At 54.0% G+C, this 27,460-nt stretch overlaps 1 protein-coding gene across 3 annotated transcripts in view; it reads left to right on the forward strand.

Moving 5' to 3' along the window:
* KLHL29 (kelch like family member 29) overlaps positions 1–27,460 on the forward strand; it is a 327,657-nt gene that overhangs the window by 297,680 nt on the left and 2,517 nt on the right. For all 3 annotated transcript variants that reach the window (XM_065928633.1, XM_065928635.1, XM_065928632.1), the window contains 8 exons: positions 3,243–3,381; positions 12,541–12,743; positions 13,848–14,107; positions 18,320–18,518; positions 18,662–18,844; positions 19,053–19,233; positions 24,875–25,068; positions 25,395–25,539. In XM_065928633.1, coding sequence (XP_065784705.1) covers positions 3,243–3,381; positions 12,541–12,743; positions 13,848–14,107; positions 18,320–18,518; positions 18,662–18,844; positions 19,053–19,233; positions 24,875–25,068; positions 25,395–25,539 — 1,504 coding nt within the window. The remainder of the gene's footprint in view (positions 1–3,242; positions 3,382–12,540; positions 12,744–13,847; positions 14,108–18,319; positions 18,519–18,661; positions 18,845–19,052; positions 19,234–24,874; positions 25,069–25,394; positions 25,540–27,460) is intronic.

The following is a 27,460-nucleotide window of genomic DNA, read 5'->3' on the forward strand; positions in this document are numbered from 1 at the left end:
TGGTCAAGGCAAGGGTGTAGGGTCCCCACTCAAAGTCAGGAAGACCAGGAAACAATTTCCCCCCAGCCTTGAACTTTGAGGTCAAGGCCTGTCCTCCTTCACAAGTCAAGGCCTATTCTGCTTGTGGTCAGAATCCAATTTGAAGATATCCCCCCTGCCAGGCTCTGCCCTGAGACCTGCAGACCACCCAAGCTGGGCACCGTGTGGCTGGTCTGAAGGCTTCCCCAGGAACTCACAGGTCCTCCAAGCCCCTCAGACATGAAGGGGTTTCCTTTACCAAGACAGGGTAGGCAGGGGGGCAGCCTGTGCCCAGAGCCCATGCTGGCTTCCTCCCATGGATCCTCAGTCACCATGTCCCCAGATGCCTGCTCTCCAGCCGGGCACTCAGCCAGCAGCAGTAAGCACGTACCTACTGATCAATACTTCCAATGCACTCGGGGCCCTGCTGTGAGAAGGACTCCCCTGGTGAGCCCTTTCATAAATTGAAAATTTCTTCTGAAACTGAGTAATCTTGCCCAACTATTAAAACCAGATTTCCGCAAAGCGAGGGTAGGAAGCACCCACAGTTCCAAGGACCTGGCTCTCCAAGCACCTCCCAGATCCACCCTGGGGAGCAGGCATCACTGCTGGGGCCCAGGCTGCAGATGGAATAATCCCTGGGAACTTGGTTTGAAGGAAAATTTTCCAAAACAGTCAGAATGCTTTGGACCCAGAAGGCATGGCGTTCTGTGCAGCTAGCCCTGCATTCTCCCTGTTGCCTGAGCACGGTTAACTTAGCAGGTGTCTGGGGCTGTATCCGTCTCTCAATGCAGTGACCACTGGGGCCACCAGAGCTCGTGCCCATGGTGCTTGGGGGAACTGAGTGCCAAAAGCTGGAGCAACTTGTCAAGGATTACCCAGCCAATTAGTGGCAAAGCTGGAACAAGAACCGGAAATTCCAGCCCAGAGCTCTTTCTTCCCCCACTCCACCCCCCATCTCCTCATGGGATTTCACTCCAAAAGGTAACATCATCCATCTGGCTCACAGTTTGGGAATGAATTCAGCTGGGGCTCCTTTGTGGAGCTGATGTGCGATGTGAACACAGTAGTTCAGCCTTAACCCAGCCCAACCCTGCAGGCTCTCCCTGAGTCGGGTCCACCCCAGGAGGCCGTGTGCTTCAGGTCCCCACTGCCAACTCTTCCCAGGGGTCCCATGGCCCTAACCTTAGCCCCACAGCTGAATTCATCACCCTCTCCCTTCCCAAGGTCCCCCCAGAAGCGGGAACCTGCCCTGCACCCTGCCTCTGCCAATACCGCTGGAATCCACCCTGGCCACCCCCCTGCACAGAACCCCTGCTGGCTTCCTTTTGCCCAGAGCATTAAGCTCACTCACAAGGTTTTGAGAGCTAACCCCCTCCTGCCCTCCCATCACATCTCTGTCTCTCCCCCAGTCCTTGTATCTGTCCCCTGTATCCACCCCATGGTGTCCTCCTTGCCCTCCACCTGGGGCTTTGCGCCCTGCTGGTCTCCCTTGCTCCAGGTTGGAGCACACCCATGGGAGCCGTTAGAGTCCCCAGCAAATGAACTCCCTCCCCCAACACACACACACTCCTGTAGGTGCCCTGCGGTGACCCCAGCTCAGCGTGATGCTGGTTTGGTGAGGGACAGTGATTTGGCATTGCCCGAGCACCTTGGTACCCACCCCGTGAGATCCCAGTGTGTTCTCTTGAAGGGTCTGGCTGACCTCAAAGCCCACAAGCTCTTGCCCATCCCTGATTGTGAGCATCTGATCTTCACCAAGTTCTGGGAATAGAACAGAGAGAGCCTCCATCCCCATTTTACAGACACAGAAAGAGAGGCTCAGGAAGCACAGGGCCTTGGCCTCAGACATAAGTGTCAGAGGTGGAGCTGGGCTCGGCAGGTATCTTGGCAGGCAGTTGATGATGGCCCAGGAGGACAGAGATAAGTGGTCAGACTGGAGCAGGGCCCACTGGAGAGTAATTCCAGAACACCACCCATGGTGCTGCAAAGACCCACCCAGGGGGCTCGAGGTTCCAGTGGGGGACTTAGAGCATGGGACTCAGTCCTGCAGACCACCCTCTCCCATTCAGCTGCTGAATAGTCTAGGTCATTCTAGCGCGAGAATCTGAACCTCTGATGTCCAGCTACCAGGAAAGCTAAAGGTAGGCTCTATCCAGGAGGAGGTCGGGTCGGGGGGCAGGCAGGCCGGGCAAGGCTGGTGGGAGTGTTGCTCCTCTGAAGGTTTTAAATTTGCAAGTGAGAGTGTTTATATAAACTAAGCAGGATAGTTGTCAGGCTCTCCTCCTTCCCTCCTCTGAGCCTTGAAGTGGGTCTGGGAGAAGTCTCTGACATGCCCACGTTCGGAGACCAAGCACCTGGGGCACTCTCTGTGCCGGCCCCAGATGGCCAAGACACCAGGCAAAGGTAGGTATGTGCAGGCTGGAAGGCCACTTCTTGGAACCGCCTGGGGCTGCAAGCCAGGCTCTCCTGTGCTGAAGACCCAGGTGAGGGGAGGGGGTCCTAAGAGGATGACTCAGGAAGTGGGAGGAGGTATAGACTATCCTTGCCCCTGGCTTGCTTCCCCACCCTCACCCCTGAACCCCCACTTCAGTCCCAAAGTGTGAAAGGGAGTTGCTCATCAGGCCCCCACTCCACCCCTCCTTTCTTGGGAGCCCCTCCCCAAGAAGCTCGCCCTAGCCATGGCTATGAGGATCTAACGTAAGGGATGCTGTCTTTGCAGGTTTTGTGGTTTTTATTCCTTTGAACCATATCCAGCCCATCTTACATCACAATGCCATGCTTTACTTGGTATCAGATACATCGGCACTCATTGGCATTTGGAGAACTTGTTCTGTAGTTAAATTCCAGTTTTTAGTTGTCTATGATGATGTATTCTCTGTGTTTCCAATTGTCGGTATGGGAATCTTTTCTCCCAACCTTTCAATTCTGGGTTTGGTTTTTTTAGTTTCTGGGGTTTTTTGTTGTTGTTTTGTGATTTTTTTTTTTTTTTTTTTTTTTTGCTTTTGAAAGTCGTTATTCCTTTGGTTACGTAACCCCTCCCAGTTGCTGCTTGTTTACACATTGTTTGTGACTTCTTTTGACTGTCAGTGTTTGAGCCAGTCTTGCCAAGAAACAGTATCAAGTATTTTCCTATTTCTCTACTTCTTGAAAAAAAAATTTTTAATTAAAAAAAAAAAACTCTTAATGGGAACCTGGCCCTGTCTGTCTTCTCTGTTCTGCAGAAATGTTGAAGGAATTGAACCAGCAGCGCAGAGCGAAAGCGTTTACAGACCTGAAAATTGTTGTTGAAGGCAGAGAGTTTGAAGTCCACCAAAATGTTCTAGCTTCCTGCAGCTTGTATTTCAAGGACCTGATTCAAAGGTTTGCCTTCCTTCCAGCTGTGGTCGGGTCTGTTCCTTTGTAGGACGCTTTTGTGTCGCTTTTCTCCTCCCCTCTCTTACAGGTTCCTGAAGCGTGACTCCCTGTCACAGAGCCAGTAGCCATCTCTCCTCCCCCTCCTCCTCCCAGTGCCCCCTCACACACAGCCTCAGAGCAGCCACTGTCCCCACCCCACCTCACACAGCTTTGCTGGTCCCTGGGGTGGGGGGCCTCTGCCAGCAGTAGGCGACATTCCACCCCACCCTCGAGGATCCTGCATTCTCAGTGGCTCACAAGCCCTCCCTGAGGGTAGGAGGACTGCAGACTCCACTCTAAGGGACCACTGCACACCGCCCCCATGGGGCCAGCACAGGTCCCCAGCACCGTTACCGCTGCTGTCGATAGCGAACTTAATGCCAAGACAGCACATCGACCAGACCGCCCCCCACTGAGGAGCACGGGGCACCCGCGGGGCCGCTTGTCCAACAGCCCAAGTCAGGGAGAACTGACTTGTAGCCAAAGCCTCATTCACACTGCATGTCTCGATACTTGTACACTGATCCTAAGCCAGCCCTTCTGAGCACAGACCAGGTGTGTCCTAAACACGGTCTCTCTCAGCCTTTGCTCCCCTCCCCTCCTACCCTCTGCCCCGGCTATTTCTACCTGAATGAGTCTTAATGGTGCATGAGCATCTTTTTTAATTTTTTTTTTTCCATTATGTTGATTTTTTTTTTTTTTTTTTTTTTACTTTGTCTGCTTCATACCCTTGCAAAGAAGTCAGGGGCCACCTTCTAGCGCCTTAGTGAGGGATAGCAGACGAGGGGGCCAGCCCAGGGTAACGCTCCTGTTTCTCTCACCCATCAGCAGATTAATGCCGCTGCTCATTTTGCCTTGCAGCCTCTCCGGGGCGGACGCTGAGCCGGGACTGTGCTCAGAGTGTGAGGACAGACCTCTGCTTGCTTCCCACTGCTGTGTTTGGACTTGCCAACTAACCCCAGAGTGACTGTGTTTTGTTCCAGGATGGCATACTGGCCGGCATCTCCTTTCCAATCTGTTGTGTCCTTTCACTTCGAGCTGAGCTGCCCGGCGTGCGAGCCCCGCGCAGCCGCGCTGGCCCCAACCATGCAGGAACGGGCAGGCTCTTTGTGACTTCCAGTCCCATGGGTAGCTCGGCTCTCCCGCCCCCAGTGCTTGGGTTCTCTCTGACCGAGCACAGGGGTCGGGGCACGAGCTCTGGGGTGAAGGGGCACGGCCAGTGGCTTCTTCGGGCCAGAGGAGGTCTTTGTGCTGCCACCCTTGGCAAATTCTCAACTGACAGTGACCGGCACCTGGCCGTTGGATTGCAGAACCAGCATCCTCGGCCTTGGTCCCCGCTCCAGATCGCTGGAGAGCACAAAGGGGGCAGGATACAGGGGCAGCTTGGTACTGAGCGACGGCCCAGCCCTGGTCTAGAAAGATGTGGGCAAGGGGAGCGCAGGAGCTCTTTGACTATTGTCAGAGACCATACATGTAAAGCCAGAAGCTCGCACACGACAGAGAAGAGACACAGCTAGGTGGGAATCCAAAGTAGTGAAGGCTTCTTGGACAGACCAAAAAGGAGGAAGAACATTCCAGGCAAAGGACAGGTTGCTTGGAATGTTCTGGAATGCAAAGAATGTTCTACAATGTTTTAAAATGTTTCAGGCAAAGGATGGGTTGCCTGGAATAACAAGTTGAGGACAGAGAAAGTCATGAGCAGTGGGGATGAGGAGATGGCCCTCCCAAAGAGAAGTGTGAGCTAGGGTGGGACGGCATGGCAGGCCCTGGCCTCTAGGCCAGGGCCCTGGGCTTGGTCTGAGGGTGTGGAGCCCGTCAGGGTAAGTGGAGCAGAGATGCCCACCCTCAGATGGGAGAATTGCAGGATAGACCTCAGTGACCCTAACCAGAAAGCCTGGGTTCAGGGGCTGAGAGGAGCTGGGAGCCGAGAGACCTGGGTTCTACCTCTGACTCTGTCCTATGACCCCAGTCATGTCACATCCTCTCCCTTGGGCCTCGGGATTTTCTCATCTGTAAAACAGGAGGTTGGTTCAAATAATGTTCAGGTTTCCTTCCTGCTCTCACAGGGTGACGGTGAGGGAATGGGAAGGGCTTCCCAAGTGCAAGCACAGACAGGCAGGTCCACAGACCAAGGTCAGGGGTGAGCTGGGGGAGGTGATGCAGTGAATGTTTGGCCTGTTGAGTTTCAGCAGCCTGAAGATACCCAAGTAGAGATGACTGGTAGGCAGTCAGAGGTCTGAGGTCTGGGGAGACAGGGCTGGGTCTTCAGCATACACGAGGGTCGCTCAGCAGGAGAGGAGGCCACAGCAGAGCCCAGAGATGCCCCTGCAGTTCAAAATCACAATGCCAGAAAATTCCAAGGTCATCTGGCTCAGGTGGTAAAGAATCTGCCTGTAAAGCGGGAGACCTCGGTTCTTCGATCCCTGGGTCGGGAAGATCCCCTGGAGAAAGGAATGGCAACCTACTCCAGTATTCTTGCCTGGAGAATTCCATGGGCAGAGGCTATAGTCCAAGGAGTCGCAAAGAGTCGAACACAACTAATCAAGTCAAACACGACTGAGCAACAAACACCTTCACTTTCTAGTGGTTAGGACTTGGCACTCTTACTAAGGGGATCCAGGTTCAACTCCTGGTGGGGGAACTAAGATCCTGCAAGAGGCAAGAATCAGCCAAGAAAAAAAAAAATTCACATTGTTAATTTGCAGGCATTTAAAATTTTACTTCTCTCGTCCTAACCGTGGGCACATGTCACTATTTCTGCCCACAGAGGCCAGGAGACACCTCCATGGGGAGGAAAGCAGACTCTATAGGAAGATGATTTCCTTCCCAGGCGTGTAAACTCCTCAAGTATTTCACATTCTTAGTGGTCAGGGAGCATCCGCCATTGCCATGTCACGTCTCTCTCCTCGAGTCTGTGACCCTGAGACTTAGTGTGCGGTAGACAGAATGACCCGACAGGAGAGCAGGGCCCTGCCTGCCAAACCCCACGCAGGGTCCTTCCTCTCAGGCAGCTGCACTAACACAGGCAGAGGCGTGGGGACCATCTGTGGGCCATGGCACCCTGGTCTGCCCTTCCCCAGGGCCTAGGTAAGCCCTGTCAGGGGCAGGGGCCCTCCTTCTGTTGTCTGGGACCCCCAGGCCTGGGGGCTCTGGCTGGCCTCCTCCCGGCCTTTAGCCTGGCGCAGGTGATGCAGTCCTCACTCTGGACCCATGAGGACACGTCCCAGCATCAGCCCCAACCCCAGTACGACGCCCTCACCTGAAGCCACAGACCAGACATGGGGAGCCCAGTCATTCCCTACTCTTCACCCAGCAAGCAAGCAGGAGCCCCTCCTGGGTACAGGGAACCGCTAGATGAGATGGACGCTGGCCCTCGGGGAGCCCACGGTCTGGGAAGGAAGAAACTATAAAGTGTGACTGGGAGTGCAGGACGAAAACAGCAGAGGAGGCTTGGTGGCTCCCAGGCCAAGTGCCTGACTCTACAAGAGAGGGGAGTTTGGAGACGGCCCCTGGGATAAGGGTGGCATCTGGCCTGGGTTTTGAACCCAGAGAAGAATTGGCCAGGCAGACAAGCTTGGGGCCTCAGGACAGTAGAGGGTGATGGCAGCACAGGTGAGCGGGTATCCCTGCAACACCAAGTGCAAGGCGAAGAGGGAAGGGACGAGGCAGCGCGGAAGGCGGGAGCCAGCTCACAGGGCTTTGTTCTAAACCTAGGGGTGTCATATTCAGGCTTGCATTTCGTAAAGATGACAATCGGACCAGGAGTGAGAAAGCCAGGTATCAGAGTGTTTTCTGGACCAGCCTCTTCAGCTTAGAGGCCCGTCAGCAACCCCCTAGCAGCCCCCAGCCCAGAGCCCCATTCTCCAGCCTCCAGGCTGGATCCATCTGTTCTTCCTTCACCTGGGTTTATACCTTTGCTGAGGCTGCAGTAGCCTTTTGCTCTTCATCTTCCTCTATTTAGTTTCAAACTCTAGTCTTCTTCTTCTGACGAGGGCGAGACCCAGCCCACAGGGAGACCTGCCGAGATGTTTAATGTCACCCTGCAAACCCCACCCCCACTGAACCTGACGAGCAGGTGCCCCCATTCTACAGATGAAGGGATTGAGGCAAGGGAATTCTAAGTCACCAATAGATCTGGGATTCGAACTGAGGCCCTCATGCTCTTTCTATCACCCATTTGCTGACCCAGGGAAGAACAAAACTGTCCTTTCTACTCCTGCACAAAGTTTGTAAGGAAGGGGGAAGTAAAATCTCAGGGTTGACAGTGTAGAAGTATGCAAGAAAAGGGGACACAGACCTTGTGTGTGTGTGTGTGTGTGTGTGTGTGTGTGTGTGTGTGTGCACGTATATAAACTGGCCACAGAATCCCCCCAAGAAAAGACATAACCCCTGCCCCCATGAGACAAGCCCTCTCCCCAGTACCCAGCAGGGGCTGTGTCCACTGGAATGAGGGCTGGAGGAGGCTCAGAGAGGCTGGGAGAAGAGCACACGAGGCCATGGGGAATTTCAGCACAAAGCCCCTGATGAGATGGCAGGGCTGTCACATCATCCTTCTGTGCCCATTCTGAGTCCCCGTGACAATCAGGTGAAAGTCCGGCAGGGAAAGGAGCTGCAGCCCTGTCTTTGGATAACATGAAGCCTAGTGCTGCGTAACAACCAGGCCCCACCTGCACCCAGGCTGGAGGGCGAACACCAGCAGGACTGAGTGGAGAGGAGGACAGTGGGCTGAGCCCCAGGTGTCAGGAAGGAAGGAGGATGTTTTGAGCAGACTAGACCTAGACATAAGCTTGGTCAAACTCCGGGAGATGGTGAGGCACAGGGAAGCTTGGTATCCTGCAGTCCATGGGGTCGCAAAGAGTCGGACATGACTTGGCGACTGAACAAGACCTAGTGGGGTCCTGGGGAGGCAGCCTTCTGAGTCAAGAGTCACTTCTCAACCCCAGTGAGCAGGACTGAGGTCTGCCTTTCATGAAGAAGTCCCTTCACTTGTCCCCCAGGAGTCAAGGAGCTCTGGGGGACCGTTGGTGCCAGTAGGGGCTCTGGCTCCACTCACTGGACCGGTGGGCTGTTCTTCAGAGGGGACCGGTCTGTTCTTCTTTAGAGACAGCAAGGGCCCTGCCTCCCTGCCACAAGTGTGGGAGACAACACCTAGCCCCCAAGGAGCGTTACCCCACGTCTCACCAAATGAGACAGAGACCTGGCATTCTACCTTCTCTCTCCTCTCACTAAGCCTGCTGGAGCCACCAGCACATTAGAACTCTATCCTCTTTTCGTAGTAAATGAAAACAGATGGACAAATTTTGTGCGGGTTGATTTTCACAAGCCCCATGTGTAGATGCTGGCTTCTCACTCCAGCCCCCTCTCCAGCTAAAAGGATCTCTGCAATTGAGTGGCACAGACCTGGCATGTAGGGGAGCCCAGCAGAGTTAACGAAGTAGTCTAGCCATGTGCCTTTCCCCCTCCTTCCCTGAGAAGGTAGGCATTTGTGGGTGGCGGGCCCACCCTTTCCTGGGAGAACAGAGCAGCGTGACTAGAAGAGCAGAGAGAGAGAGAATCACACATCCCGAGTCCTGGGTGGGGTCACCCTCCTGAGCAGAGCAGGGTGCCATCCACAGCCATCCCTACTCCATGTTTACCCCCACTCCCCACTGCCCCAACAGCTCCAGATCCAGCTTGCAGAATGAATGCATCTGATCTCTGAGGTGTGTGGAGGTGGATGAGATTCTGTCCTAAATTCTGAAGAGTGCGGTTCTTATCCTGCACGAGTGAATTGCTAATGGTGGGGTCACAAAAATCCTAATATTTGAGGTAAACCATTCCCAGCACATCTGCCAGATCTGCCAAGTAGAACCTGTGTCCCATACCCTGGGGACATACCCCTGATTGGGAGAAGGTGACCCCAGGAAGTTTTAGTCTTCTGAGAGAACCTGTGGGCCCTGCGTGCCCTGGACAGCTCCAGCCTGCCCCTCACTCCCATGCTGCTGCCCCCAGGGTCAGGCCCTCAGCCCCACCCTGCCAAGGCTGTCATTCCTGCCCTGCTGCCCCTCTCTCCAAGGTCATGTCGTGACCCCAATTGTCCAGCAGCTCCCCAGATACTCCGTGGGGCCGAGGAGAATGGGATGCTCAGAACCCACGAGCCAGCTTAGGACAGGGACAGAATGGTCATCTAGGGAGGACACAGCTCCCCACTGGTGATCAGGGCCACCCTTCAAGGGTAATGCCTCCCAGGGGGTCCTTGCTCAGAGGGAAGAGGCCAACGGAGCACAGAGGTCCTGTCCCAAGATAGTCTGATGGTCAGGGAAGGAGAGTGACCACTGGCCTCCCTCTGCCCCCATGGCTGCCTGGGCCGCCCAGGAGCACCGGTGTGGACTACGAACCTGCTGTGCAAGGGAGCTGCAGGAGGCCTCACTGACAGGGGCCTCGCCTCATCCAGATCTTGAACTCCACCACCAAAAAAGTCTCCATGACACCCCCACGTGCTCCTCTGTGGCCAGGGGGAATGGTTGTCCAGCTCACAGTGTCTGGCATCTGGCCCCAGGGACCTCCAGCCACTCCCCACAGATCCTTTGCTCAGTGGCCGACTCTCCTCCAGAGGTGGCCCCCATGGCGGGGGAGTGCAGGATGTGGGGGAACAGAGCCCCAGCTGAGCATCACAGGAGCACCAGTCCTTGGACAGCACCTGCCGTGCTCGACATCCCCCTGTGCCCCCCTGGGCAACCCTTGGCTCCTTGGCCATGAGGCAGCACCGTGTCCCAGGACCCTTTCCTTGGCTCAGACTCTGGGCGAGACAAGCATCTCCCCACAAGTTTAACCACACAGGTCCCACCAGACCCATCACTTGGGGCCGTGGGTTCCACTGGCCTCCCATCTGCCCAGCACCCCTCCCCACAGGGTGACTCCATGGTCCTCAGAGTCACGTGTCACATGCATTTCAGTGCACGTGTGTGCATGCGTGTGTGTGCATGTGTACATCCTAAAGTCTCACCTCAGCTCCTCTCTGATTTTGTGCTGAGAGTTTGCAGGCAGACAGGAGAGCTGGTCAGATAGGGGGAGGTAGCGGGGGCTGGGAGCCTCAGGAGAAGGGCAGTGGCCCTACTTTGGCCTCATGAGCCCTGCCCTGGCTGGGGCCCAGTGTCACCTCCCCAGAGCATGAAGGGTGGTGTTGGGGGTGGAGGGGGCCAGAGAGTGGAGGTAGGAATGAAAGCAGAGTAGAGTAAGAGGTTGACCAGTTGGCTCCTGAGGCCTGGGGTGTTCAGAATGTCTGTGGTTTCAAGTGATTCTATAATAAACCATTTTTATACTTAACAAAGTCACCCAAGCATGGAAATCCATCCTGACAGCTGAAGACTAGGTGTGTTAAGACACTTAAACACTCACACAAACTGTGTGTGTCTACGGGCTTTGAAGGAGCTCTGCTCAGATGCTCTGTCTAGCCTACACCTTCCCACTCAGGTTTCTGGGCCTGCCCAGGACTTGTGGCAGAATAGATGCTTCAGGCCCCTGGCTGGATGATCCATTTTGGAGGGGGACCAGCGTGGTACCCTGGGAGGAGGGGCCTGGATGCAGACTCACAGCTTCACCTGTTCCCCCCCGGGTCATGTTTGTGTTGCAAAGGCCCTGCGAGGCCAGTGCCTAACCAGAGAGAACGTGGTGCTAATGGTGGCATTTCAGGTTCTGTCATGTAGAGTAGAGTCTCTTGGGAAGGCATTTTCCAGCCTCTGTCACAGAAATGCTCCACAGGCCTCTAGACCTCATCCAGGCCAGTCTTCTTGTTTTGCAGAAGAGGAGCCTGAGGGCCATAGAGGCCAAGGCTGCCTGGCTGTGGGTGGCAGAGCTGGGGCACCCAGGTCCCCTTATGCCCAGCTCACACAGGAGTCAGCCTCTCTGGGGCCAGGCTGCCTGCTTGCCTGACACCTCCACACCCCCACGGCCAACCACAGGGGCACCTAAGGGGCCAGTCACAAGAGTCTGGGCCCCTGGCCTCCTCAGGGTGGGGTGAGGGACAAGCAGAATGCAGCAATCATTTCCCAGTCACGTGGCTGAACGCAGCCCCAGGCAGGACCAGGCTCAGTGTGGGAACCAGGACAGGTCAGAGCAGCCAAGACCGGGTGCCAAGCCGATCCACCTCTGATAACCCTGCCTCCTGACTCTTAACATTCTGGGTGTTTCTCCTCCTGGTCACTTCTCGATTGGTGTTATTTTTGCTTCATCTTATCTGTTTCCTTCCAGGTCCAGCTTTAGGGCGCGGCTGCCAAGCCTTAGGAGCCTTTGCAATGGTTTTGTATTTCTGTAGACACCAGATATAAACATATTTATATATTTGTGTCCCTCCCCTGCTCCCCCCAGTTCACAAGCCCGATGCACACTCTACACGCAGGCCACTCTGACCTCTGACCCCGTGTTCCATGTGGCAGGAGGGCCCCGCCCCGGGCCAGGTCCTAGGTCATGGCTGCTGGCTGTCTGTGGCGGAAGTCCTTGGTTGTTCCCTTCCCCTCCTCCCGGCTCTAACCATTCTGTCCGTCTATCTCGTCTCGTCCTCAGTTTCAAAGCAATGTCATGAAGGGCTTCCTTTCCATGCCTAAAAGGAAACAATATGCTTTTGGGGAAAGAGGAGGGGTTGGAGTCGGGGTTCCGGGGTGGCTTGGGGCCCTCAGTCTTTGGAGTGATCAAAGGGTCGGCTGTGAGCACGGCCGGTCGGGAGCCTCAGTCACTCTGGAGACTCTCCCATCTGAGGCAGACCAGGCCCCCGGGGCCCCGGACCTGCTGGCCGTGATTGGCAGAGACGCCAGGGCCAGCAGCAGAGCCGAACCGTATTGTTTCCCTTTGAGGCCAGTCCTAGTCCTCGTCCCCATCCACAGCTCATGCTTTTTGATTTGCATCTTTTTTTTGCATGGACATGCCGAGTAGTGATAAGCAGGGTTTTCTGTTCTTCTGGGCGTCTCTGGTCAGACTCTTCTCTTTCAGATCCCGTGTCAGGTCGCTAGGTTCAGGTGTGTCATTGGCCGTGTCCCTTGAGTCCTAAAATGAAGGGCTGTGAGCGAGGTGTGCAGGGAGACCCAGCCCTGTGAGGAGGCGGCGCCGTGGCCACAGGCCGGCAGGTAAGGACACCCTGGTCTCTGTGCCTAGGTCGGTGCAAGACGGCAGCCAATGCGGCCGGGAGAAGCTGGAACTGGTCCTGTCCAACCTGCAGGCCGACGTCCTGGAGCTGCTGCTGGAGTTTGTGTACACGGGCTCCCTGGTCATCGACTCGGCCAATGCCAAGACCCTGCTGGAGGCGGCCAGCAAGTTCCAGTTCCACACCTTCTGCAAAGTCTGCGTGTCCTTTCTTGGTGAGCCGCGGGGAGCAGCACCAATGAAGAAAACATTCAAGGACTGAGTGGGGAGGGCCGTGCCAGGTCATCTGGGGCTGCAGCTGGATTTCCCAGCAGATTTAAGATGATCATTCAGATAACTGTGGGCAGAGGTGGACAGAGGGGTTCTCTGCCTTGCTCCCCCGGGGGCCAGAGATGCCACACTGGGCCCCCAGGCAGTCTTGTGAGAACAAATGGGTTAAGAGGCCTGTGTGAATGGTCTGTTCATGGGAGCCCCAGGCCCTGGCTTCACAGCCTTGTTGTCTAAACACTAAACCAAGTTGCTTCCATCAAGGCCTCAACCCAGAGAACTTGCTCACTTTACACTTTGGAGCTGCTCAGTTTGGGTGAGAGCAGGGAGCGAGAAGGGCAGAGATGAGAGTCTCCAGAAGTGGCCTGGGGGTGGAGTGAGAGAGATGGGGGTGGGGGCAGGTCAGGGGATGGCCAGGGGCCTAAGATGTGACTTTGGGGCAATGCACCATCTAGAAGAGTCAGGAACTATGACTCTAGAGTTAAGTCCACAAAGGTGAAGGGCCCCCTAGAACCCAGCCATGTCTAGATTAGAATCACCATTAGTTAGATCTCAGGAACCCTGGCCAGACTGACCCCAGGTCTGGAGATCAGGTTGGGTGAGGCTGAGTCCCTGTGGGAGATGGTGGGTGGGCTTATGAGGGGTGTTCCTGCTGTCATGACACTGAAGTAGAAGTCTGTGACCCCCGACTTGTCTGTCACAGTTACGGAAGACACCCTAAGCCTCAGTGTGATCCCTGCCCCCAGCCCAGGCCTCCTTTGTGCCCCGGCAGTGAGGAAGCTCTAAGCCTGGTGCTGACACCCCATACCTCAGGCTCAATCCTTCTGCCGAGGGAGGCCTCAGGGAAGTCAATTTGAGACGGGGCAGAGAAAAACCCAGAAAGTGGGTGTGAAGTTCCAGGGACACAGGAAATGTGCTCATGGGGACTCTGGATGCTGAAGGCAGGTGACAAGGACATGGGCTCAGACAGGGGTCCAGAGAGACAGGCGATGAGAAGGGGCGGGGACCCCTCCCTTGCAGTCATTGGTACTGTCCTGTGTTCTTGCCCCCAGAGAAGCAGCTGACAGCCAGCAACTGCCTGGGGGTGCTGGCCATGGCCGAGGCCATGCAGTGCAGCGAGCTCTACCACATGGCCAAGGCCTTCGCGCTGCAGATCTTCCCCGAGGTGGCAGCCCAGGAAGAGATCCTCAGTATCTCCAAGGACGACTTCATCGCCTACATCTCCAATGACAGCCTCAACACCAAGGCCGAGGAGCTAGTATACGAGACCGTCATCAAGTGGATCAAGAAGGATCCTGTGTCCCGCGCGCAGGTAGGGCCCACCCCACCTGCCCCAGCTTGCACCCCTCTCCCTCTTGGTGAGGGAGGGTGTCTGGAGCAGGGAGTTGGGGCCGCCTGTTCTAACCAGCAGTGGGAGCACATGAGAGCCGGTGGGCTTGCAGAGGGAGGCCAGACCAGCTCACACGGTGCAGACGGGTGAAGGGGGGTGAAAGAAGAGAAATCAGGCACTAGAGGATCCTCGAGGGCTGGCATTGCACCTGCAGGAGACCCAAGCCAACCAAGAGTCTGCAGGGTCAAGCGGGCATCACCAGGGCCCTGCAGAGAGAAGGGTGTGCCTGAGTTAGGTGCCCTGGGCTCCCTCAAATGCAGCAGGAGAAGCCCCACCCCGGCTCTGGCAGTTGAGAGGGGAGGGAGCATCTGGACTGAATGGAAACCAGGTTGGAGACGGGAAACCACTGCTTGCCTGTCAGGAGGGAAGGCAAGTCCCTTGGAAAAAATGAGAGCCAGAGTCCAGAGCAGAAGGGTAGAGCAGGATCCCCAGGAGAGCCCCTTAGATACAGAAGGTCAAGCACAGCCCCGGGAATCTCCAGCTGACTAGGGAATTCCTTCATGCGGGTTTTAAACAGAGAAACCACAGGAGCAAACATTTCTAGGAAGACCAGCAGGCTGCAGGGATGGGAATGAATTTGGGATCCCTGCTTTGAGTGGGACTGCTTGGGTTCTAAAGTGCTAGGAGCCCCCCCACAGTTAGTGCAGACACATAGGTGGCTCTTAGGAGAGCTCAGAGTCCACCCAGAAAGCACGGATGGGAAAATGGGGCAGGGAGACGGGAGCCCAGCAAGAGCTGAGGCAGCTGAGTGACAGATGACAGGGCCACCCTGTTGCACATGGAGCAAGAAGAGGCACAAGGGAAGGAGGGTTGGGGCGGGGACTGGACCCACGGCATCAAGTGCACACAGGATGCAGAGATGGCTCTTCATGCCGGCCCCAGTCACTGGGCCAGGATAAGGTGGTCCTCTGACCCACCAGGCAGAGATGGAGCAAGATTCCTTTTCAGAGGAAGGAAGACAAGTTAGACAGCTGCAATAGTGACCACCACCATCTACAACAACCCCCAGATCTGCCTCCAACCCAGACCTCTGCCTTTGATTGTCTACAGGACCCCTCCAGCCAGTGTCTCCCAAGCTCCTCTCATTCATAAACCCCCAGACTTACCCATCTTCTTGGGTTCCTTACTACAGTTCTGCCCACTAACCATGGCAGAAACTGGGTCCTCCCACACCTTTTGCCTTCATGTGGCTACATAGTGCTGCCATGGCTGCCTCCTCTTACAAGGGCCAAGTTCTCTCTCTTCGTTCCAGGCCCTCTGATCTCACCAGGATGACCGCAGTCGTCTCCTGAGAGGGTTCCCTGCCTTCAGTCTCCTCCTTCCAAATCCATTCCCATCCCTGCAGCCTGCTGGTCCTCCTAGTAATTATGTTTGGTCCTGTGGTTTCTCTGTTTAAAACCCCCATGAGGGAATTCCCTAGTGATCCAGCGGTTGGGACTCCACGTTTCTACCACAAGAGATGCAGGGCCATCCCTCGTCTGAGAACTAAGATCCCACATGCCAAGCAATGTGGCCCAAATAAAAATTTTTAATAAAATTTTTTAAAATTTAAAAAATTAAACTTCTCATGAGTGCCCTCATCCGCTCTGCAGGAAGCACTACACAGCCCTTAGCAAACCAAGCCTGAGGTCAGCAGAGGCCAGAACCCAGCTGACCTCTCCAGTCTCATTTCTCCCTGTCTACTACCCAACCCCTCAAGGGAAGCCTTCTGCATCCAACAAGAATAAATTCCATGTGTGTGCTGAGTCACTTCACTCGTGTCGGACTCTGTTAGACACATATAGACTGTAGCCCGTCAGGCTCCTCTGCCCATGGGATTTTCTGGGCAAGAATACTAGAGTGGGTTGCCATGCCCTCCTCCAGGGGATCTTCCCAACCCAGGGATCGAACTCACATGTCCTGCATTGCAGGTGGATTCTTTACTGCTGAGGCACCGGGGGAGTCCCAATAAGCTCCATCAGTTCAGTTCAGTTCAGTTACTCAGTCATGTCCCACTCTTTGTGACCCCATGAATCGCAGCATGCCAGGCCTCCCTGTCCATGACCAACTCCCAGTGTTTACTCAAACTCATGTCCATCTAGTCGGTGATGCCGTCCAGCCATCTCATCCTCTGTCATCCCCTTCTCCTCCTGCCCCCAATCCCTCCCAGCATCAGAGTCTTTTCCAATGAGTCAACTCTTCGCATCAGGTGGCCAAAGTATTGGAGTCTCAGCTTCAGCATCAGTCCTTCCAATGAACAGGACTGATCTCCTTTAGGATGGACTGGTTGGATCTCCTTGCAGTCCAAGGGACTCTCAAGAGGCTTCTCCAACACCACAGTTCAAAAGCATCAATTTTTCGGCACTCAGTTTTCTTCACAGTCCAACTCTCACATCCATACATGACCACTGGAAAAACCATAGCCTTGACTAGACAGACCTTTGTTGGCAAAGTAATGTCTCTGCTTTGTAATATGCTATCTATGTTGTTGGTCATAACTTTCCTTCCAAGGAGTAAGCGTCTTTTAATTTCATGGCTGCAATCACCATCAGCAGTGATTTTGGAGCCCCCAAAAATAAAGTCTGACTCTGCTTCCACTGTTTCCCCATCTATTTCCCATGAAGTGATGGGACCAGATGCCATGATCTTAGTTTTCTGAATGTTGAGCTTTAAGCCAACGTTTTCACTCTCCTCTTTCACTTTCATCAAGAGGCTTTTTAGTTCCTCTTCATTTTCTGCCATAAGAGTGGTATCATCTGCATATCTGAGGTTATTGATATTTCTCCTGGCAATCTTGATTCCAGCTTGTGCTTCTTCCAGTCCAGCATTTCTCATGATGTAATCTGCATATAAGGTAAATAAGCAGGGTGACAATATACAGCCTTGACGTACTCCTTTTCCTATTTGGAACCAGTCTGTTGTTCCATGTCCAGTTCTAACCATTGCTTCCTGACCTGCATATAGGTTTCTTAAGAGGCAGGTCAGGTGGTCTGGTATTCCCATCTCTTTCAGAATTTTCCACAGTTTGTTGTGATCCACACAGTCAAAGGGTTTGGTATAGTCAATAAAGCAGAAAAAGATGTTTTCCTGGAACTCTTTTGCTTTTTTGATGATCCAGCAGGTGTTGGCAATTTGATCTCTGGTTCCTCTGCCTTTTCTAAAACCAGCTTGAACATCTGGAAGTTCATGGTTCACATATTGTTTAAGCCTGGCTTGGAGAATTTTGAGCGTTACTTTACTAACGTAGGTCCTTACTGAGATAGGTCCCTCCAAATGCACCACCATGCTCTCTCAGACTCCAGTGCCTCTGTGTGTGCTTTGAATGGCCTCCTTTTCCTTCACCTTAGGCCTGGAGAAGTCAGCAATCCTTTCCACAGCAGGTTCACACATCATCCACTCTGGGGAGCCTCCTCTCCCACATCCCCACCACCCCACACTAGACTCTTTTTTGGGAAGAGTCCTTTGATGTGATGGATCCTCTCCCTGCCATGAAACTGTGTACACCTGGAGGCCAGAGACTGGGTCATACTGGCCTTTGCACCTCCAAAAACAAACTCAGTGAATGGCATAGAGTCCTCACCAATGCTTGTTTGTTGAAACTACAGTGATGAGCAAAGAGTTTGCCAGACAAGAGGGGGATTCCAATCAGTTATTGAAAAGTCTTCAGTTCAGGGGTGGGGTCCAGTGGGGTGCCACTCCAGGGGTTTGCTGGTGAGGGGGAGAGGCACAGGTTGGAATGGTCATGACTTGCAAGCTTAATGATCACCATTGGTTCTCCTGGGCCCTCCCACCCATTCCTGAGTTCCTGCCCCCATGCACACCTTTTTGAGGATCAGAATCCTCACTCAGTCCCCTGCAGCCTGGTATGAAACAGAGGCCCACGACCCAGGAGGAGGAGGAGGTAGGAAGGAGTGCTCAAGAGATCCTCAGGGTCAGCCCCAACACAGAGACCTCCCCCTGGGTTCCCTTCTCGCCTCCAGCTGCTGGGAGCTCCCACCATCTCTGTCTCAGTGTTGGCACTCCCAAGCCAAATGCAGATGAGAAGTATCCCTGCACTCAGCCCCACATCCCTCCTTTCTCCCTTCTCATTACGGCTCACGTGAGGTGGTGCGACCTTATGATCTAAGAAGATCCCGTGTCTCCTTGACCCCACAGTATGCGGCAGAGCTGCTGGCGGTGGTCCGCCTCCCATTCATCCACCCCAGCTACCTGCTCAACGTAGTGGACAACGAGGAGCTGATCAAGTCATCAGAAGCGTGTCGGGACCTGGTCAACGAGGCCAAACGCTACCACATGCTGCCCCATGCCCGCCAGGAGATGCAGACACCCCGAACGCGGCCCCGCCTCTCTGCAGGTATGGCGGGACCCGCCCCAACCCCCCCAAGGCAGGTGCCCTGTCATCAGCCCGACTCTGGGTGGATCCCCCCAGGAGGCAACAGGCACAGACACTGACACCGCGTCAGGCTGTCCCAAGGGTGCCCCTCCATGTCCCTGCAGGTGTGGCCGAGGTCATCGTTTTGGTGGGGGGCCGTCAGATGGTGGGGATGACCCAGCGCTCGCTGGTGGCTGTCACCTGCTGGAACCCACAGAACAACAAGTGGTACCCGCTGGCCTCACTGCCTTTCTATGACCGCGAGTTCTTCAGTGTAGTGAGTGCCGGGGACAACATCTACCTCTCAGGTGAGGCCCCCTCAGGGCTGGGCTGGGCACAGGGCACAGACTTCCCCGGGGGTCCTCTCCCCACACCATGGCTAAGGAAGACACAAGGCCCAGAAGTGTCTACTTTGCACGTGAAGCCTCCTCCTGCCCATGGGGCTGGGCCTCCCAGCCATGGGCCTTTCCTCACTTCCTGCCCACTCTCTGGACCTCCCTCCCGTACTGCCCGCAGGTGGGATGGAATCAGGGGTGACGCTGGCCGATGTCTGGTGCTACATGTCCCTGCTCGATAACTGGAACCTCGTCTCCAGGATGACGGTCCCCCGCTGTCGGCACAACAGCCTTGTATACGACGGGAAGATTTACACCCTCGGGGGACTCGGTGTGGCAGGCAACGTGGACCACGTGGAGAGGTAATGAGGCCACAGTCATGACAGGGGCACCCTCTGATGTCCCCCAAGAGTTAGAAAGCACATCACTTCTCCTCCTCAACCCCCACACAATTAAGACCCACTGGAAGCTGGACATTTAAAGGCCATAGTCCAGGCTCTTCCTGCCCAGCAGAGGGAGAGGAATCAAGATGGTGGGGTGGAAGCAGGAAGAGTGACTAACTGCCCCGTCACTGAGACGGGACACTCTTGTCCCAATCAGGGGGACAGACAAGCTGGAGGCATGAGATCCAGTGGTGAAAATGCTCAGGGTGGGCCTGCTGCTGTCCTGACCAGGCAGTTAGGGATCTTACTAGGACTGGAAGCAGCAGCCCAAAGATATGCTGGGATGTCGGGCTAAGCAAGGGGCTTCCAAGGTGGCTCAGTGGGTAAAGAATCCGCCTCCAGTGCAGGAGATGCAGGCAGATGCGAGTTCAGACTCCAGATCAGGAAGATCCCCTGGAGGAGGGCATGGCAAGCCACTCCAGTGTTCTTGCCTGGAGAAGGCTATGGACAGAGGAGCCTGGTGGGCTACTGTCCATAGGATCACGAACAGTCAGACATGACTGAGCAGGCATGCAGGGCTAAGCTGGAACCATCATCCAAACGTGATTCCCATGTCTCTACCAAGCGGAGGTGACACCCCAGGGACACTCCCTTCCTCCCTCCATCCCATACATCCTGGGAAATCTGCTTGTAGTAATAACACAGGAAAGGGTCATTGCACACAGGCCTGGCCAATTCTCTAGAACTCTCTATAGAAGTCGTGTGTATAAAGCCTGCCCTCTGCTGGAAGTCCTGGGCTGGCTTCCTCATGACAGTCCTCAAATCTGGCCTTACCTAGAACAGGGATCTGGTACAGGCAGGAGGGTCAGTGGCTGGAGAGGGGCACTTTTTTGGGTAGAAACACTCTTTGCCTTTGAGCAACAGATACCTTGGAGAGAAGCTGCAGGAAGAGCTCCAACAGCTTTGTGAGTCAGCAGCAGTCAGCGGTACAGACCTGCTTTTCCCAGAATCTAGTGACCCAGAGAGTGGCAAGTTAGTCTGAGCTGGCCTCCAGTTTCAACCCGGGGGGGGGGGGGGGGGGGCGGTCACAGCTAAGATTACTGGAGTCCTTTTCCCATGTTCTTCCCATACCCTAACGGCTTCTAAAACGGCTCAGCAGGTAAAGAATCTGTCTGCAATGCAAGAGCCTCAGGAAACTTGGGTTTGATCCCTTGGTCAGGAAGATCCCCTGGACGAGAACATGTCAACCCACTCCAATATTCTTGTTTGGAGAATCCCATGGACAAAGGAGCCTAAGGGCTACAGTCCAAAGGGTTGCAAAGAGCTGGACACGACTGAGCACACTCACAGGATCCCACAGGCTAGCCCACCATCCTGGCCTACAACATCGACTCCCACGGAAAGCACATCTTCCCCCCTGTGACAGCTTATTGCTTGTGGAGTCACACAAACCCCTCAATTTGTCTTTTTCCCTTGGTGGCTAATTGGACATTTGACAAATGTTACGGCAGAGACAGATTCAGAGTGACACAGGCTCTGGATGTTCACTGTGGGCTTTTAACTCCCCCAAGTGGAGCCCAGAGATGGCTCAGTAATATTTAATTGTCATATTGATTTGGAGATAATGGGGAATCCCTGTGTGATTATGAAGATATTAATACTGCTGTTGAACCTGGGTCAGCCCTAGTGCTGACAGCCTTCGGTGGGACCCACTGCACGCCCATCAAGCCCCAAGCTTTCTGGAAGCACCAGCTTCCAGTCGTTTGTCATCCACTATAAACACATGAAAAGGAGACATTTTCTATGTAGGAGTAAACTGAGCTAGATCTGTCATCCTGTCTTGCTTTTGTCAGCTATTTTTAATCTCCTAAGATGCAGATTACTCATTTTGCAAACTTATACTTGTTGATAAATACGGGGATTTGTTCAAGGATCAAATGCACCAAGAGGGGGGACAGGCTCCACTCCCATTGGGCCAAGGAGCAGTGCTCCAATGCTCGGGAGCAGCCAATACCAGACTGCCTTGGTGGCTGGCTCAGGCTTTGTTCTTCTATGAAACATCAGCTAGGGCACAGAAGGAGCAAGACCCCCTGGGGCCCCTGGAGATCAAGGAACAGTCCAGGGCACGGTGCCCTGAGCCCTTTCCCAGTCCAATGGTATCTGTCAACTGTCTTTGTAGGGACAGGAGGCAGACCTAAAGACCCCTGGGTGGAGGGTGCATGGAGGGATGCCCCTGGCTCCCCAGGGAACAGAGCTAGATCTCCTTTGGTCAATCTCTGTGCCACACAGCGGCGATGATGAAAACTTCTGGGTGACAGGAGGGTCAGGGGAATGGGGACAGACACGAGGACGCTTTGTTCCCTAGGAAGCACTAATGGTACAAATCACTCTTATATTGATAATGAATGAGATGTATGGCGCATGATAATTACATTACATTACAGCATTACAGGACTCGAGCAAGATCATATAATTATAGATTAAAACAACAGTGTCATAGACAAACCTGTATTATATCATTATATAAATAACCGGGTCTAATACTTTATGGCTGTATATTGCGGTAGCTGTGGTTACTGGATAAATGATAGCCGAGCGCCTCACTCCGAGGGGTCATTTGCATGTCGTTAGCATATCCTTCCCAAGCAGGAAGCTGACAGATTGAGCTGATGGAGGGCTGGTGGCTTGGCAATCAGCCACTTGGAATAACGAGACCATTGCATTTGGCGGAAGGTGCCATCGTACCGAAAACCTGAAGACTAACAGCCACATCACCTTCCACTGTCTCCCAGCTCCTTGTGCAGGAGCCCTTTGGATCTCTGCCACATTGACTTAAAAAACAGATATCCAAACTTCTGACACTGTCCCAAAAGACATATCTCCTATTTATTCCATCTCCTATTAGCCACATATCGTTTGTTTGGGGCCTCGTTGAATCAGCTCTTGCTGCCCTTCAAGGTGCTGGAGCCTCTTCTCAAATCCCAAAGTCTGTGCAAGCTGGATGTCTCCACAGCCAGGGGTGCCTGTGAGGAAAGACTGTCTTCCTGGGTCCCCAAGCTGTGACTGTGCGATGACTCATGCCCCCAGGAGGCTCACAAGGAAAAATGTGCCTCCCTGGAAAGGTGTGCCGGGGGAATCCCATGTGGTGGTGCAGCAAGCCCATGATGGAGGTCCCACCTTGGGTCCAGAGCCCTCGAAAGCGCAGTGAACAGCATGGTGAGCTGTGAATGAAAGATCCAGAGAGAATGCTTGTGAAAGCGGCCCTCAGGGAACAACGGATAGACACAGCCGCCCCAGGAAGAAAGACCTCACCAATCCCAGTTCAGTGGCCAGTCTGCTCAACACCAAGTCTACTCTTGCCATCAGCTGCTACCTATTCTCATGGTTTCCCCCGTCCTGTGTGGAACTCACATTCCTTCACGTCTCCATCCTCTGAATTTGCCACTTTGTCCTGCACCAGACATCCTGCAGATGTGTTCAGTCCAACCCTTTACCATCTCCACACCCGCCCCCTAGAGCTGATTGCATGAGAAAATCCCATGATCTTGGAGTCTAGCTCCACTATGTATTGAAATCTTCCAATCTCTACTGGATCGTCGCGGTACAGGGCATCTTTTCGAGTTTCCCTTGTCAACCACTTCTCCCACTCTCGAGAGTGTGTGTCTCCCACCTTCATTTCTCTCCTCAAGGCTCTGACCCTGCAGACCCCTTCAATACTTTACTCCTGCTTCATAGAGAAATTGGAGCCATCAGTCAAGAACTCTATCCTCTTCCTGCCATCACTCTTGTGTCTACCTTTACACTCATGCCATCCTTGCCTTCCTCTCTCATGCCTAAATGGCCACCACTTTCCTTTCCACTCTGGATCCAACCTGTATCCAGGTACGAGGAGCCCCTGATCATCAGCTCTCATATATAAGTCATATGAGCTCTCATATATAAGTCACCTTTCTCTCACATATGAGTCATCTTTCATTATCCACTTGGCTCCTTCTTATTATCATGTAAACATAATTAAACCTTCCCCTCCAAAAGTAAAACAAAACCCGTACTGTGCTGGAGCTGGTTCATACTGGTTCATGGGAGCCCATGCTTAAATCTTTTGCATGTCAATATTATCTGCTACAAATATTATTAAAAATTAAGTCATATAGGGAATTCCCTGGTGGTCCAGTTGTTAGGACTCCATGCTTTCACTGCTTAGGGCATAGGTTCAATCCCTGGTCAGGGAACTAAGATCCTGAAAACCCACAAGTCATGTGGCAAATAAATAAAACTTTAAAATAAAACTTGTCTTATAAACTTAGAATCAATTTAAAAACAAAGGCAATTCATACTCAAAACTCATCACTATCCAATTTTTTATTCCATTTTACCACTGCCTGTACTCTATGTGTCCACTGCATCTGAACGTGAAGGAGATTCTGTGTCCTGGGGTGCTGCTGGATCTCTCTTCCCAGCCTCACAGTCAGTGATGTCCTATTGGTAGCCTGAAATCAGTCATGAATTTACATCACAGAAATCAGCAAAGGCTACACACCAGAACTTTCTTCCCTGGAGAACTAGCTTTTATAATTTATCAGCATATCACAGACAATACCTCTTAGCAGTCCCTTCTAAGTCCCACATTCTTGGCCCATCTTCCCAACAAAGTTTCACCCAAGAGATGTCTCCACCAGCCATTTCCACTGCCTGGCTTCCCGCTCCCTCCTCCATATACAAATAACCCTGCACTTCCTGTTTCACATAATGTGCCCTTGACACACCACCGGTGACCTGCTGGAGACTTCCTGATCTCCCATCACATCCTCCATGCTGCAGCTTTGTCTCCTGTCACACCACCATTCCTCTCAGACCCCTCTCAGACCCCCTCTATAGGCCGACATCTCCCCAGTGTCCTCAGCCCATCTTCACCCCATATTCCCTGTGAACCTCCTTGCCTTCAGTTTCCATCTACATGCTGATGATCCCAAAGCTGAATATTTAATCAAGACCAAAATACCAATTGTCCCTGCACATCCCCAAATTGCTACCCGCAGATACTTTAAACTCCTCAGGAATAAAAGCCAAACTCATCCTCCTTCCCAAACTTTCCCAACTTTGGTTCCCTGTCCCATGAGTGGTAGGCATCCTAGGCAACTCCCCAAACTAAGACAGCAATTCATGCTGCACTGTCTCAGTTCTCCTCTCCTTCTGTTCCCACCTCCTTCTTTGGGCCAGGCCACTATTTCCCCAGTTTTCAGTCCATAGGTGGGTATATTTCAGCCTGTGGGAGATGACCAGTGCAGGACTAGGGAAGAAAAGAGTGGGGCTGAGTGGGCCTGGAAGCTGGGGAGCCCAGTGTGAGTAAACAAAGGAAGACAAAAGTCTGCACAGAGGTTTTGACAGACAGACAAGAGCTCCCTGAGGTTCAGGAGGAAGGCAGAGAGGGCTGGGTTGGGCAAATTCCTGGGTGGTCTTGAGTGACTCATCTCAAGTGCCCCTAACTATGTGACCTCCAGCTACATCCAGGGCAGAAAGAAGGCGGCGGGGCTCCCCCATGTCTGCTGCCTTGGTTGGGGCCCCTGCCCTGCACAAGGCCCATCTCTGATTCTGGGCACCTATTCTCCTCTCTCAACAGGTATGACACCATCACCAACCAATGGGAGGCGGTAGCCCCTCTGCCCAAGGCAGTGCACTCAGCAGCAGCCACTGTGTGTGGTGGGAAGATCTATGTGTTTGGGGGCGTGAACGAGGCAGGCCGAGCTGCAGGCGTCCTCCAATCTTACGTCCCACAGACCAACACGTGGAGTTTCATCGAGTCCCCGATGATTGGTGAGAACCAGTTGTCTCCTCGGCCCAGGACCAGGGCAGCAGCCCCACCACATTAATTTATTCAGTCTCAATATCCCAAGCCCAGATGGCCAGCTTAGGCCAAGGGTTCTGCAGACCCAAGTCTGGGCTGGGGGGCAAAAGGGGAATGTGGGGAGGTGAACCCTCAGCCTAGGTGCAGCTGCAGCTCCCACTACCCAAAGGGCCGGTTGGCCTGTGCCAGCTGCCTCCTGGCCCCAACCCAGTCCTCAGGCTACCCAGCAATGCTGGAGGTCTCTGCAGGCCCAGCAGAGGACCCTGACCTGTCCCTTGCCCTGCTCTCCCGGCAGACAACAAGTACGCTCCGGCCGTCACCCTCAACGGCTTCGTTTTCATCCTGGGTGGGGCTTATGCCAGAGCCACCACCATCTACGACCCAGACAAAGGGAACATCAAGGCCGGCCCCAACATGAATCACTCTCGCCAGTTCTGCAGGTGAGGGGACAGGAAGGAAGGAAGACAGGGGGAGGGAACGCAGGAGGGGCTGGCGCAGATGATGGACCACCATCCTGTGACCCAGGCGGTGCCCAGGTCAGAGCAGCACCGCGGGTGTGGGTGTTCATGCGGAGCAGAGCGGGAAGTGCCCCAGGGCAGCCCCTGGCCCAGAAGCCCAACCCCCGGGCTCCTGCAGACCGCCCTTCCTCAAAGCTGAACAGGAAAGGCTTCCAACAGCCCTGGGTCCTTAAGGCCTCACCTTCTCTCAGCGAGAGGAGAGGGTGGTATTTTGAGGTTTGCCCTCCCCCAGGCCTGCCTGCTGGGTCACAGATGAGAGGTAGTGCCCAGTCCAAGCTATGGATAACCTACATGGGATGACGGCGGTTTATGCCCTGACGACATGTATGATCCTGGTGGATCTTCGGAGCTGGACCCAGTGAGGCACAAGGCATGGCTGCTCTGGAGCCCTGAAGCTGCCTGGGCAGAAACACACCCAGACCAGACCACCCCGCAGGAAGAGAGAGGCAGAGGTCAGGGTATGGCCTAGTTCCCCGGATGCTCTGGTCCCAAACTTAAGCATTCTGGGCAGTGAGGTACACACTGTACTCTTCCAGCCCCATCCTTTTCCAGACTAAGAGGAATAAGGAAACTAAAGGGGTCCCAGAGACTCCATTTGCAGCCTTTCCATACAAAGCCTTCCTGAAGACGCCTAGAGGTGACCCCTGGTCCTCAGTGCGGGAACAGCATTTCTGAGTGCCTGCTGTTTGTGTGGCATGGCCAGGAAAGTGACAGTCCACCACTAACATGTTACGTGACCTCAGGGAAATAATGTCGTCTCTCTGGGGAAGTTCTAGCTATAAATGGGCCCTTGGACCAGATGAGTGCCAAGTTCCTGTTAGTATGATGTCACGGTTCTTAAGCCCTCTTTCACGTCCTACACGGTGGCCATGTCCATGGTAACTCTGACAATATTGTCCTATGATCAAGACAACCAGGGTGTGGGCACCCCTTATGGGTGAGGGGACTCCCATGCCTCACCTGAGTAAAAGTGGGCATGGAGAGATGATGCCTGAGGAGGGATTTAAGCCGAGTCTTGCACTGGAAACAAGGAAAGGATATGTCACAGGGGGAGAAGCATGAAGGGCCCAGACAGCACAGAGCTGTGAGAAGTCTGGGAGCTTCAGAATCTGGGAAGAAATCTAGACACACAGGTTGTGTCAAGGCTCTCAGGCTTTCAGAAATGGGTGGTGACTTAGGAAGCACATCTGCTTGATGTCAGGGGATGGCCAAGAGAAACAGCCATTAGCTGAGATGAGAGAACTTGGACTGGAAGCACAGGTGTAGCCATCTGTGTGAAGGGGTAGCTGAGATTCGCAGTAAGGGAGTCAGTGCAGAAGAGCAGGGAGCCGCCCAAGAGAGCAGGACCCAGCCAGTGAGTGTGGCACAGGGTAGGCACCCAGGCCACCGTGGTGATGCACACTGGGCCCTGGTGGCCACGTGCAGGCAGCAGCACAAGGTCACACGTGGGAAGGAATCACAGCAGCAAGCTTTGACTGAGCCCCTCGGCCAGGGTGAAACTCCTGTTCGAGTAGCCCATACTCAGTTGTGGTTTAGGTCCTTACACCCTGTCTGCTACCATTCTGGTGAGTCATGTTTCCAGCTGGATTTGAGTGGTAGGAAGGCTCTGTCCTGGAAACACCAATAAGATTCTGTGTAGAGACCCATGACCTGAGCCAAGCACATGTATTCAGAGTCTCCCAGTCAATCTGAGTCAGATGCATAGGCCCTGGGCCACACAGTAGGCATCAGTGTCACCCACAGCCAGAGGGTAGTATAGCGTGGCGTCCTGATTGGTCCTGAAGGAGAGGTGTTTTTCTTCCACCAGCTGAGGTCAGAGGGCAAAGAAGAGCAGCAAGATCTC

The sequence above is a fragment of the Muntiacus reevesi genome, chromosome 3, assembly GCF_963930625.1.
Source record: "Muntiacus reevesi chromosome 3, mMunRee1.1, whole genome shotgun sequence".
Classification (NCBI taxonomy): Eukaryota; Metazoa; Chordata; class Mammalia; order Artiodactyla; family Cervidae; genus Muntiacus; species Muntiacus reevesi.